General features: G+C 36.6%; 1 protein-coding gene across 6 annotated transcripts in view; it reads left to right on the top strand.

Moving 5' to 3' along the window:
- Positions 1 to 13,828, top strand: part of SBF2 (SET binding factor 2) — a 501,522-nt gene that overhangs the window by 245,960 nt on the left and 241,734 nt on the right. For all 6 annotated transcript variants that reach the window (XM_047877111.1, XM_047877108.1, XM_047877112.1 and 3 more), the window contains exon 6: positions 921 to 1,026. In XM_047877111.1, the coding sequence (XP_047733067.1) occupies positions 921 to 1,026 (106 nt within the window). The remainder of the gene's footprint in view (positions 1 to 920; positions 1,027 to 13,828) is intronic.

Genomic DNA, 13,828 nt, shown 5'->3' with positions numbered 1-13,828 from the left:
TGTCACTAATTTTTGTTTCTCCATTGTTATTAAATTTTCAGCTTTCTAATTACTGAATTTTCTCATACCATATTCATTTGGGCACAATGTAATTTGAATATTTTTGGTTTCATCATTACTCTTGCATCTATTAATTGGATCTTATAGGCTCATCATTACTCTAAATTTGGACTTCAAAAAAAAGTTGTTTTTTTTTACATTTTTTATTTATTTATTTTATTTAAAAAAATTTCTAACGTTTATTCATTTTTGAGAGACAGAGAGAGACAGAGCACAAGTGGGGGAAGGGCAGAGTGTCAGCACAGAGCCCAATGTGGGACTCAAACTCAGGAACTGTGAGATCATGACCTGAGCCGAAGTCGGGCACTCAACCAACTGAGCCACCCAGGTGCCCCATATTTTTTATTTTTGAGAGAGAGAGAGACAGAACACAAGTGGGGGAGGGGCAGAGAGAGAGTGAGACACAGAATCCGAAGCAGGCTCCAGGCCCCAAGCTGTCAGCACAGAGCCCGATGCGTGGCCTGAACCCATGGACCCGTGAGATCATGACCTGAGCCGAAGTTGGACGCTTAACCGACTGAGCCGCCCAGGCACCCCCCCAAAAAGTTTTTTTTTAATTTTATTTTGAGAGAGAGATAGAGAGCAAGTGGAGAAGGGACAGAGAGAGAGGGAGATAGAATCCCAAGCAGGCTCTGCACTGCTAGCACAGAGCCCCATATGGGCCTCAAACTCACAAACCTCGAGATCATGACCTGAGCCGAAGTTGAGAGTCAGATGCTTAACAAAACTGAGCCACCCAGGCTTCCCCCCAAAAAACATTTTTTTAAATAAATTTGAACTTTCAAAGGATTTTTTTTGTTTTAAGAAAATGAGAGAAATCATTTATGTTTGTGTATGTGTGTTTTTCACCCATTCTGCAGAAGCTGTTCTCCTTGGGTGCAGGAGACAGACAGCTGATCCAGACTCCTTTGCATGACAGTCTTCCTGTCACAGGCACTAGTGTGGCTCTCCTGTTCCAGCAGTTGGGTATGTCTTTTCTCCCATTGTCAGTGTCCTCTTGTAGAAGCCTATGAAAAAAAGATTTATCTGAAACTCATGTCACCTGACATAAATCAAGAAAATAAAAAGCTAATGATTAAATACCTGATATATAAAATATATAATTTTATGGGTCTTAATCTTAAATGGTATTCATTCTTTACTTTCTTTTTTTTTTTTTTAAGTTTTAACCCTGGCCTCTTTTGCTCTGGAGTCAATTCGACTTTTAGAAAATAGGCAGATTTTCTTTATGCTTTCAAAAATGAATAGATAGTATAGTTTGCTTTTCCTTAGATGAATTAGTTTTGTACAGTCCTTGTCAGATGGAACTAAAAGTCCCATTCTTCTAATCTATCACCTGGATCAGGACTTTATCTTCAATTTTCTAGCAATGGCAAGGCTGAAGAATTGTGGGGAGGACATCAGAAAAAGTACCCTCTATCCATTGGATACTTTGTACTTCATTTAGGGAGTAGTATAAAAATTTTTTTCAAAATTTTTTTTCTTTTTTTTTTAATGTTCATTATTTATTTTTGAGAGAGAGAGAGACAAACCGACAGACAGACAGACAAACAGAGCATGAGCAGGGGAGGGGCAGAAAGAGAGGGAGTCACAGAATCCGAAGCAGGCTCCAGGCTCCAAGCTGTCAGCATAGAGCCTGATGGGGGCTTGAACTCATGAACCGCAAGATCATGACCTGAGCAGAAGTCAGACATTTAACCAACTGAGCCACTCAGACGTCCTAATTTTTTTTCCAAAAATTCATTTAAATTCTAGTTAGTTGACATATGGTGTAGTATTGTTTTCAGGAGTAGAATTTAGTGATTCATCACTTACATACAACGCCCAGTGCTCAACACAAGTGCCTACCTTAATGCCTATCACTCATCTAGCCCATCCCCCACCCCCCTCCCTCCATCAACCCTCAGTTTGTTCTCTATCATTAAGTCTCTTAATGATAGAGTCTCTTATGATTTGGGATGCCTGGGTGGCTCAGTTGATTGGGCGTCCAACTCAGGTCATGATCTCAGCTCGTGAGTTTGAGCCCTGTGTCTGGCTCTGTGCAGACAGCTTGGAGCCTGGAGCCTTCTTCAGATTCTGTCTCCCTCTCTCTCTGCCCCTTACCTGCTTATGCTCTGTCTCTTTCTCAAAAATAAATAAACATTAAATTTTTTTAATAGAGTCTCTTATGGTTTGTTTCCGTCTCTTTTTTTCCCCCTTTCCATATATTCATTTCTTAAATTGCACACATGAGAGAAATCTCATGGCATTTGTCTTTCTCTGACTTATTTTACTTAGCATAATACTCTCTAGCTCTAGCCATGTCATTGCAAAAGGCAAGATTTCATTCCTTTAGATGACTGAGTAGTAGTCCATTGTGTGTATATATCACCTCTTCTTTATCCATTCATTAGTCATTGGACACTTGGGCTCTTTCCATAGTTTGGCTATTATTGATAATGCTGCTATAAACATTGGGATACATGTACCCCTTCAGATCTGTATTTTTGTGTCCTTTGGGTAAATAACCTAGTAATACAATTGCTGGATTGTAGGGTAGTTCTATTTTTCACTTTTGAGGAATCTGCATACTATTTTCCAGAGTGGCTGCGCCAGTTTGCATTCCCACCAACAGTGCAAGAGGGTTCCCCTTTCTCTGCATCCTTGCTAACACTTACTACTTATGTTGTTAATTTTAGCCATTCTGACAGGTGTGAGATGGTATCTCATTGTGGTTTTGATTTGTATTTCCCTGATGATGAGTGATGTTGAGTATCTTTTCATATGTCTGTTAGTCATCTGGATGTCTTCTTTGGAAAAATGTGCCTTCATGTCTTCTGCCCATTTTTTAAGTGCATTATTTGGGGGTTTTTTGGATGTTGAGTTTGATAAGTTCCTTATAGATTTTGGATACTAAAACTTTATCAGATATGTCATTTGCAAGTATCTTATCCTGTTCCATAGGCTGCATTTTGGTTTTGTTGATTGGTTCCCTCCCTGTGCAGAAGCTTTTTGTCTTGATGAAGTCCCAATAGTTCATTTTTGCTTTTGTTTCCCTTACCTCCGGTGACATATCTAGCAACAAATTGCTCTGGACCAGGCCAAAGAGGTTGTTACCTGTTTTCTTCTCTAGGATTTTTTTTTTCTTCTTCTTCTCTAGGATTTTGATAGTTTCCTGTCTCACATTTAGGTCTTTGATCCATTTTGAATTTATTTTTGTGTATGGTGTAAGAAAGTGGTCCAGTTTCATTCTTCTCTTGCTGTCCAGTTTTCCCAGCATGATTTGTTGAAGAGACTGTCTTTTTCCTACTGGATATTCTTTTTTTATTATTATTCTCAAGTTAGTTAACATACAGTTCAGTCTTGTCTTCAGGAGTAGAACCCAGTGATTCATCTCTTACACATGACACCCAGTGCTCATCCCAAAAAGTGCCCCCCTTAGTGTCTGTCACCCATTTAACCCCCGCCCCCACCATCAACCCTCAGTTTGTTCTCCGTATTTAAGAGTCTCTTCTTTCCTGCTTCATTGAAGATTAGTTGACCATATAGTTGTAGATAGTATAACTTTAAAGTGAGGATGTTTCTGATCACGGCTGCCTGAGATTCCTGTTTACCTCTTACTTGTCCTTTATATGTGCCTACATATGAGTGTCCCATTCTCCTTGATTCAGTCTTTGTCAGTGTTCTCCATCTGTCTTTGGGTCTTTTTTTAGTTACACTGGAACCTTCCCTTCTTTAGGGCTCATATTCTGCATCCCCATGGAATTATTCCTTATAGAAAACTCCTGCCCTCTTGTTTCCTTTCTATAATCATGCTGAATTTTGCTGCTTGCTCAGCTCTATAACTTATCCCTTCTTTTTCATGAAAGGCCCCATCCTTATTCTTCTGCTGTGACTTCAATTGTCAAATTTAGAAAGCCTCAGAAGAAATTAATGTAAATATATGCAGAGTTTTATAGTATCCTAATAAAGATGAATGGTGATACCAATCCCCAAGTAGTAGTTTTTCTCCCATTACATCTATTTCCTTTCAGAAGTTCAAACACTAAAAAATCACCTATCCCTTTTTCTCTCCCCTCTGAAAGATTCTACTCAGTCATTTCAGTGAAGTCCTAATTTAATTAAACCTTTTTTTTTTTAAGTGTATGAAATAGATAACCTCTCACTGGTGGCACTTACTTCTCTAAAGAATATCTTATTTATTAAATCCTCCTGCCATATACTTTTAGAAAATATTTTAGGGGCTTCATGGACTACCTGCAGCCTGTCCATGGTCCCTCCTAACCATTGACTTAGTTGATTTTAGCCAAACACTATTCCTGTGACTTTTTTACTTTTAGAAGAGGCTGTATACCTCTAAAGGGTCAATCAAAGCAAAGATTTACCATGAAGAGGAATAGAATAATAATGACACAAATATAATAATATCACATTCCCAAATGCTACCTTTTATCTTAATGAGTGCCTTACAAGCCTCGCATGTTTTTGAGTTTTTACAATGATTTGATGAGGGGAGGAGAAGGGTGTTACTGACATTCAGTGCCCATGACCAGGGATATTAAACATCCCTCATGCATGATGTTATGTGCACCAGAAGAGTTTTTACTTCAAAAACACTGGTAGCACTCCCACTGAGAAAAACTACAATAAAGTATAAATTTATAAAACCTGTATCTCTCTTCAGGTAACAGTGGTCTGTGTAACTTAGACTAACCCTCTTAGCAATAACTACTAGAAAAGCTATGTAAATATAAGCATCATCTTCTTGAAAGTATCAGAAGCAGTAAAGGTGACTAAACCATGGTCCGAGAAAAGAAGGAAACCTAGAGAAGTGAGCCAGACATTTGGGACCAGTTTTTCCCAGAGCATCAGTTGATTTTGGAAGAAGTAACTGAAAAGCTGTCCACACACTATCGATATCCCATAGGGATGGGGGAAATTGAGTTCAGGTTTACCAAGGGACATTTCTTTAAAAGCTGTCATCCTTTGAGTTGAGACTACAAAGGACCACAGCTGAGGAATGAGTCAAGGTCTACATAAGGTCCCTTGAGGAACTGAAGTGCAACTTGAGATCATTTTAGTTCCTTAAAATGGATTCTAGTGATCCTTGATGCTACTATAGTATATAGCTATATAGTACCTGTAAAAGAAAATCCTCTCTGGAGCAAGATAACTGCATTCTAGGCCTTAAGTATACCTGTAAAATTTTATATATAAATATTCCCAACACTCAACTAAAACTAGCCAGAAACACAGAGGACTAATCCTTTATGAAAGAAATACAGAAGAAACCATAGACAGGGGCACCTAGAAAATAGTTACCAGATTCACATATTAAAATAACTATGCTTAAATATTGAAGGAGATAAACAGTCAAGAGTGAGAATTTGGGGAGTGGCATCAGCAAGATGTTAGAACAAGAAGTCCTAGTCCTTCTTCCACAGAAACATTGCTTTAACAATGATGTACCGTTCAAAATGCAATCCAGCTAAGAATTTGCAGTGAGCACACAGCTGAGTACAGACAGACACGTTAAAATGGGTAAGGAGAGCAGCATCACTTTTTCTTGTCAGCTTCTCCCCCAAGCTTGCACAGCTCAGCACAGGGAGAGGATGCCCCAGCTTGCAGCTCCTTGGGGGAGAGGGAAGGAGAAGAGTAGAGTATGTATTCAATTTTCCAGCTTTTTGGAGGGCTGCCTGAGGGTGAGACTGGTCCCTGTCTTACCTCTTTTGGAGCACTGACAGGATTGGCATGGTTTCGATGCCACTGAGAACAAAGAAGAGTAAAGGGTAGCTTTCTGTACCATCATTGCTTGTCACAGGTGGAGAAGATGCACAACTTGGGGTATATCCCATGGGAAGGAGGAAGAGGAAAAACAGCAGTCTAACTTTTCAGAGAGCTGCCTGAATATTGACAGAGTTGTAGAGGAATTGTAACTTTAATTCACTGCTGATGAGAATGTGAATTGGAGCACAGTTTGATTTACTAAAAAGTTAAATAAACCAAATAATCTAGCCATTCTACTCTTAAACCTTCTACTCCATTTACCTAAGGAAAATGGTAACATTGTCCATAAAATATTTGTACATGAATGTTCATTTCCATATTTTTATGGATATTTTAAAAACTAGGAACAAGCTCAGTCTGGATCAGTGGCAGTGGTTAATGGTGATGATAATACATAAATAATCTGGTATATCCATACAATGCAGTACTACTAAGCTATATAATGAATTATTGAGACATGGTATAGCATAGATTAATCTGAAAATAATTATGCTGAATTTAAAAAGTCATACAAAAAAGAATTTATACTGTATGATTTGGTTTCTATAAAGTTCTAGAAAATGCAGTCTCTGCGGTAATAGAATAGTTGCTTTGGGGGTGAGAAAAGGATTACAAAGAGATATAAGGAAACTTTTTTTTTAATGTTTATTTATTTTTGAGAGAGAGATAGAGACAGAGCGCAAGCAGGGGAGGAGCAGAGACAGAGGGAAACACAGAATCTGAAGCCCGCTCCAGGCTCTGAGCTGTCAGCACAGAGCCTGACATGGGGCTTGAACTCACAAACCATGAGATCATGACCTGAGCCGAAGTTGGATGCTTAACCAACAGAGCCACCAAGGTACCCCAAGTATGAGGAAACTTTGGAATGTTGTGTTCATTATCTTGATTGTGGTGATGGTTTTACAGGTATGCATATATATGTCAAAGTATATCAAATTCTACAAGTGAATTAAAAATATATATTCATACAAGAGCTTATACATGAATTTTCATAGCAGCATTATTCATAATAGCCAAAAAAATGGAAACAAGCCAAAGGTCCATCAACTCATAAATGGATAAACAAATTTTGGTATATTTATATAAATGGATTATTATTGAGCCATAATAAGGAATGAATTTTTGATATGTGCTACAAATGGACAAATCTTGAAAACATTATGTGAAGCGAAAGAAGCAAGACTCAAAAGGTCTTATATTGTATAATCCCATTTATATGAAATGTGTACAACAGGCAAATCCACAGAGACAGGAAGTAGATTAAAGGTTGCCAGGAACTTGTGGGGGAGGGGACAGTGGAGTGACTGATAAGGAGAATGGGGTTTCTCTTCAGGTCATGAAATTGAGTTAGAGACTGGTGATGGTTTTACAACCTAAGCCTATTCTAAAAACCACTGAATTGTATTCTTTATAAGGGCAAGTTTATGGTATATGAATTATATCTCAATAAAGAAAAAACTTCTTGGTCAGAAGAATTCAGAAGCCATCTTGAAGAGGCTTGCAACTGATCTGATGGTATAATTTGAGCTTCATAAATGATGGTAATTGCAATTGATTGAAACCCAGCAAATATTTTTAAATCCACGAATTCATAATAATATTAAATGAAAAATTATTACCTTAGAACATAATGGAACCAATTTGTTATCTTGAAAACTTATCAGTAAAGGAAAAGAGGGGCACCTGGGTGGCTCAGTCGGTTAAGCGTCCGACTTTGGCTCAGGTCATGATCTCACGGCTTGTGAGTTTGAGCCCTGTGTCCGGCTCTGCGCTGACAGCTCAGATCCTGGATCCTCTTCGGATTCTGTGTCTTTCTCTCTCTCTCTCTGCCCCTCCCCCGCTCACACTCTGTCTCTCAAAAATAAACATTAAAAAAAAATAGTTTTTTAAATAAAGGAAAAGAATCTAGCATTTATTCTGCCTTGTTTATATGACTATATAATACAGGACAACCCAATAGTAGATGAGGAGAATTGTGTCTTTTTAAAAGTATTCTATCAAAGTGCACCTGGGGGCTCAGTCGCTTAAGCATCCTGCTCTTGGTTTCAGCTCACATCATGATCTCATGGTTTGTGAGTTTGAGCCCTGCATCGAGCTCTGTGCTGACACTGCAGAGCCTGATTGGGATTCTCTCTCTCTCTGCCCCTCCCCTGCTCTCTCTCTCTGTCTCTCTCTCTCTTTCAAAATTATAAGTAAACTTAAAAAAATAAAAATAATAAATAAAAGTATTCTATCAATAAATGAAAAAATTATAGTAACAGAACATCATCATTTTACAGTCTTTAGTAAATGAAGATCTGATAATCAACGAGTGTTATTATAAGAAGGAAAAAAGCAGGTATTATATATCTAGCCTTGCCACACACACTACCTGTAGTTTGGTCAGAGGGATTAATCTGAGTCTGATTTCAGGAAATACAGAAGACAGGGAAACACATTGAAATGCACCAAAAGATGGCAGTTGTCAAAATCTAGGCTCTCAGAAGATGTGGTGTGTGTATATATATGTATGTATGTATATAATGTGTGTATACACACATTGTGTGTATATAATGTGTGTATACACACACACACACACACACACACACACACACACACACACACACTGGAATATTATTCAGCCATAAAAAAGAATGGAATCTTACCATTTATAATAACATGGATGGAGCTAGAGAGTGTAATGATAAGCAAAATAAGTCAGATAAAGACAAATACCATACTATTTCCCTTATATGTGAAATTTAAGAAATGAAACAAATGAGCACAAGAAAAAAAAGAGAGAGTAACCAAGAAACAGACTCTTAACTATAGAGCACAAACTAATGGTTACCAGAGGGGTGGTAGGTGGGGGGATGGGTGAAATAGGTGAAGGGAATTAAGAGTACACTTATCATAATGAGCGCAAGCAGTAATATATAGTATTGTTGAGTAATATATAGTATTGTTGAATCACTGTATTGTACAACTGAAACTGATATAACACTGTATGTTAACTATACTGGAATTAAAGTAAACTTTTAAAAAGTCTGGGTTCACAGAAAATCATTGGTCAAATGTCCCAGGTTCTTTTTTTTTTTTTTTTTTTTTTTTTTTTTTTTTACTATTTTTAATGTTTATTTATTTTTGAGAGAGACAGAGCACAAGCAGGGGAGGAGCAGAGAGAGAGGAAGACACAGAATCCAAAGCAGGCTCCAGGCGCCATGCTGTCAGCACGGAGCCCAACACAGGGATCAAACTTACAGACTGTGAGATCATGACCTGAGCCGAAGTCAGACACCTAACTGACCAAGCCACCCATGTGCCCCTGTCCCAGGTTCTTTAACAAATAAATTTTAATGAAAGGAAAGGAATGGAGGAATAACTTCAAGGTTAAAAGAGATTTATAACATACCCTATTTTTAAAAGAGTGAGATTGAACTATAGTGTCTAGGAATGCACATTTTGGCAATGAAACTATAGAAAAAAAGGAAAATGATTGATAGAATAAAATCAAGATAATGGTTACTTATGGCAGTAGAGAGAGAATTCTGATTGGAGGCACAGGGAAGGGGCCTTTAGGGTTGCTGGCAAAGTTCTCTTTCTCAGCCTAGGTAGTGTTCCTTAATTCTTTAGGATAATTCACTAAGCCACCCATTTTACTTGTATGGTTTTCTATATTTGTGTTTAATCTTTCAATAAAAATATTTTTTAAAAACTTACAAAACTAACTCTTTACATGTATATATTTTATTTAAAAATATATAGTACTTCAACACATTAGAGGTTTTATTCTCAGATAACAAAGTCTAGAGGTAGGCAGTACAGAGCTGATGTGTTGACTCACGATTGTCTTCAGGGATGGTATGGAAATTCTACTCCATAGTTTTTCCTTACTTATTAATAAGGGGTTTTTCCCTTACAAGACTGTGAGCTTTAAGAACTTCTTCTTATTCTGTGTGTCCTCTGTATTTGGCATAGTACCTTAGGCTCAAAAAACATTAATATTTGTTGAATACATGAATGAATACATTAGCCATGAAGAAAACGGCAATCATTATTTTATTAGATGATGTTCTATGTATGGATGAAGTGTGTCGGAATGTATGACTATTAGTCATTTGAAGATCAGATTTCATTATTTTACTCTCTAGTATTTTCAGCTGAATTATCTTTTGCTTACATATTCAAAATTTAATTTTTCAGGGAAAAAATAAGGAAAAGATAAGAAAGGGAAGGAGAGAGAAGGATGCTTCTAAGCGCTGTGTGCAGAGTTGTAGTTTCCAGAGCATGCGGCACTGATAATTCTGTCTAAAGGCATGTTCTTATCACCAGTCATTTTGGTTGGACTGTTGTTGAAGGCCATTATCAGAGTTCACTACCTGGGTTGGGCGTGAGATGGTGGTGGTGGATTTTATAAAGCATAGACAGGAAGCAGATAAGACTGTAAGATTCTTTGTAGCCTTGACCAGTTTTCCTGTGGAAGGTCTAAATGTAATGATAGCATTTCCTTGGTTCTTCTCTCCACGGATTGTTATGATAATGAATTTGTTTTTCACAGTTTGAAAGGTCTCTGCCATTGCCTGAAATAATTATGTGGACTCTTACCATCACCCACCTCATTCCCCATAATTTCCTGTTAATCACCTTCGTCTCTTACTTCCTGTATTATTTATTTGTTCCTTGTAGCCTATCTGAACTATTTTTGTTTACCTGCAGATTTGTGGAAAACTGTAGATGTTTTGTTTTTTTAATGTTAGTAAGATTATATTCACAGGACTGGTTTTTATAGCCCATCTGATTTTTTTGTTTGTTTGTTTAATCCATAGCTGTTTAACTCACATGTCCCTCTTTAACCCAAATAATTTTGTGAAATTTTCATGACATGTTTTGCCATATCTGTTTAGTTATAATTTGGATTTTAACTGCAAATACGCTAATTTTAGAATACTTATTCCCCAGTTTTTTCAGTATCCTATTTTAAAGTATACTTAAAAATGTATACTACATTTTTTAAGTTGCGTACTAAAATGAACTTGGACCCTCATCTATTGTCAATTTCCGTAGTTAAACTACAATAGTCTTATATCATCCGTGCTTATACTTCTATCACAGCTTTACCGATGTATTATTGACGCATAGCTTATGTAAGTTCAAGGTTTACAATGTGATGACTTGATGCAGATATATATTGTGAAATGATTACTACAGTAAGATTAGCTAATACCTCTGTCCTTTCACATAATTCTAAATTTTTATGTGTGTGCTGATAATATTTAAGATCTACTGTCTTAAGAACTTTCAAGTATATAATACAGTATTATTATAATCACCACGCTGTACATTAGATCCCCTGAATTTATTCATCTTATACTTAGAGTTTGTGCCCTTTGACCAGCGTCTCCCCATTTCTCACACCCGTTAGCCCCTGGAAACCACCATTCTACTCTCTATTTCTATGAGTTCAGCTTTTTTTGATTCCACATGTAAGTGAGAACATAGAGTGTCTTTCTCTTTCTAATTTGTTTAACTTAATATAATGCCTTAAAGGTCTATCTATGTTGCTACAAAAGCAACATAGATTTCTTTCTTTTTTATGGATGAAAAATATTCCATTGTATTACAATTATTTTATTTATTCATTCATCTATAGAAGGACACTTAGGTTGTTTCCATGTCTTGGCTGTTGTGAATAATGTCATGAACATAGGAGTGTAGATAACTCTTCAAGATAGGGATTTCATTTCTTTTGGATATATAATCAGAGGTGGAATTGCTGGATCATATGGTAGTTCTATTTTTAATTTTCTGAAGTACTTCCACATTGTTTTCCAAAATGGCTGCGCCAATCTACATTTCCACCAAGAGTGCAGAATGGATACCATTTCTCCATAACCTTGCCAATACTTGTTATCTCTTATCTTTTTGATAAACATTCTAACAAATGTAAGATGATAACTTACTATGGCTTTGATTTGCATTTCCCTGATGGTTAGTGATGTTAAGCATCTTTTCATATACTCTACATGGCATTTGTATGTTTTTGGAAAAATGTCTATTCAAGTCCTTTGTACAATTTTTAATCAGATAGGTCTTTTTTCTTGGCTATGAAGTTGTATGTGTTCCTTATATATTTTAGATATTAATCCCTTATCAGATAGATGGTTTGCATATATTTTCTCCTCTTTTGTAGGTTGCCTTTTCATTTTGCTGACTTATTTCTTTTGCTAGGCAGAAACTTTTTAGTTTGATATTGTCCCACTTGTTTATTTTTTCTTTTGGTGTCACATTCAAAAAATCATTGCAAAACCAATGTCAAGGAGCTTTCCCCTATGTTTTCCTCTAGTAGTTTTATAGTTTGGGTTCTTATGTTTACATATTTAATCCATTTTGAGTTTGTTTGTTTTTTAAGTGATGTGACTTAGGGGTCCAATTTCATTCTTTTGCATGTGAGTATCCAGTTTTCCGAGCAGTGTTTATTGAAGAGATTATCTTTTCCTCATTGAATATTCCTGGCTCCTTTATGAAATATTTGTTGACCTTATGAGTTTATTTCTGTGATCTCAATTGTCTTCCCTTGATCTGTGTGTTTTTTATGCTAGTACCACACTATTTTTATTACTATAGCTTTGTAATATAGATTTAAATCAAGAATTATGATGCTTCTAGCTTTGTTTTTTGTCAGGATTGCTTTGACTGTTTGGGATCTTTTATGGTTCCATATAAATTTTAGGATTTTTTTCTGTTTCTGTGAAAAATTTCATTAGAATTTTGATAGAGATAGCATTGAATCCATAGATGGTTTTGGGTAGTAACATTTTAACAGTATTAATTCTTCTGATTCATGAACACAGGATATCGTTCCATTTATTTGTGTCTTCTTTAGTTCCTTTCATCAGTCTTGTGGGTTTTAACATATAGATCTTTCATGTCTTGGTTAAATTTATCCCTGAGTTTGAAATTATTTTTGAATGCTGTTGTAAGTGGGATTGTTTTCTTTATTTCTTTTTTATTTTTATTTTTTTAATTTTTTTTTGATATTTATTTATTTTTGAGACAGAGAGAGACAGAGCATGAACAGGGGAGGGGCAGAGAGAGAGGGAGACACAGAATCTGAAACAGGCTCCAGGCTCTGAGCAGTCAGCACAGAGCCCGACGTGGGGCTCGAACTCACAGACCGCGAGATCATGACCTGAGCCGAAGTCAGATGCTTAACCAACTGAGCCACCCAGGCGCCCCCTTTATGTCTTTTTTAGATAGTTTCTTGTTAGTATATAGAAATGCAACTGATTTTTGATTACTGTTGACTTTGTATCTGCGTCTTTACTGAATTAGTTTATTAGTTCTAATAGCTTTGTGGTAGGGTCTTTAGGATTCTCTCTATATAAGATCATATCATCTGCCAAAAGATACAGTTTTACTTCTTTTCTTATGTGGGTGCCTTTTATTTCTTCTTGCCTAATTGCTCTGACGAGGGTTTCTAGTACTCTGTTGAATAGAGTGGTGAGAATGGGTACCTTTGTCTTATTCCCGATCTTACTAGGAAAGTTTTCAACCTTTTACCATCGAGTAAGATGTTAGCTGTGGGATTGTCATATATGGTGTTTATTATGTTGAGGTACATTCCATCTATACCCAATTTGTTGAGAATTTTTATCATGAAATAATATTGAATTTTGTCAAATGCTTTTTTCTGCTTCTATTGAGATGACCATATATTTTTATTTATTTTTATTTTTTAAATTTCATTTATTTTAGAAAGAGAGAGAGACAGAGCATGAGTGGGGGAGAGGGAGAGAGAGGCAGACACAGAATCCAAAGCAAGCTCCAGGCTCTGAGCTGTCAGCACAGAGCCCAATGTGGGGCCGAAACCCATGAACCATGAGATGATGACCTGAACCGAAATTGGACGCCCAACTGACCAAGCCACCCAGCTACCCCAGTCATGATTTTTAAATCTTTCATTCTATTAATGTGGTGTATCACATTGATTTGTGTACCATCCTTACATGCAGGATTAAATCCC

Source organism: Prionailurus viverrinus, chromosome D1 (genome assembly GCF_022837055.1).
Source record: "Prionailurus viverrinus isolate Anna chromosome D1, UM_Priviv_1.0, whole genome shotgun sequence".
NCBI classification, from domain to species: domain Eukaryota; kingdom Metazoa; phylum Chordata; class Mammalia; order Carnivora; family Felidae; genus Prionailurus; species Prionailurus viverrinus.
Note: the sequence above shows the minus strand (reverse complement) of the source record. Positions and strands in the feature narration are given on the sequence as shown.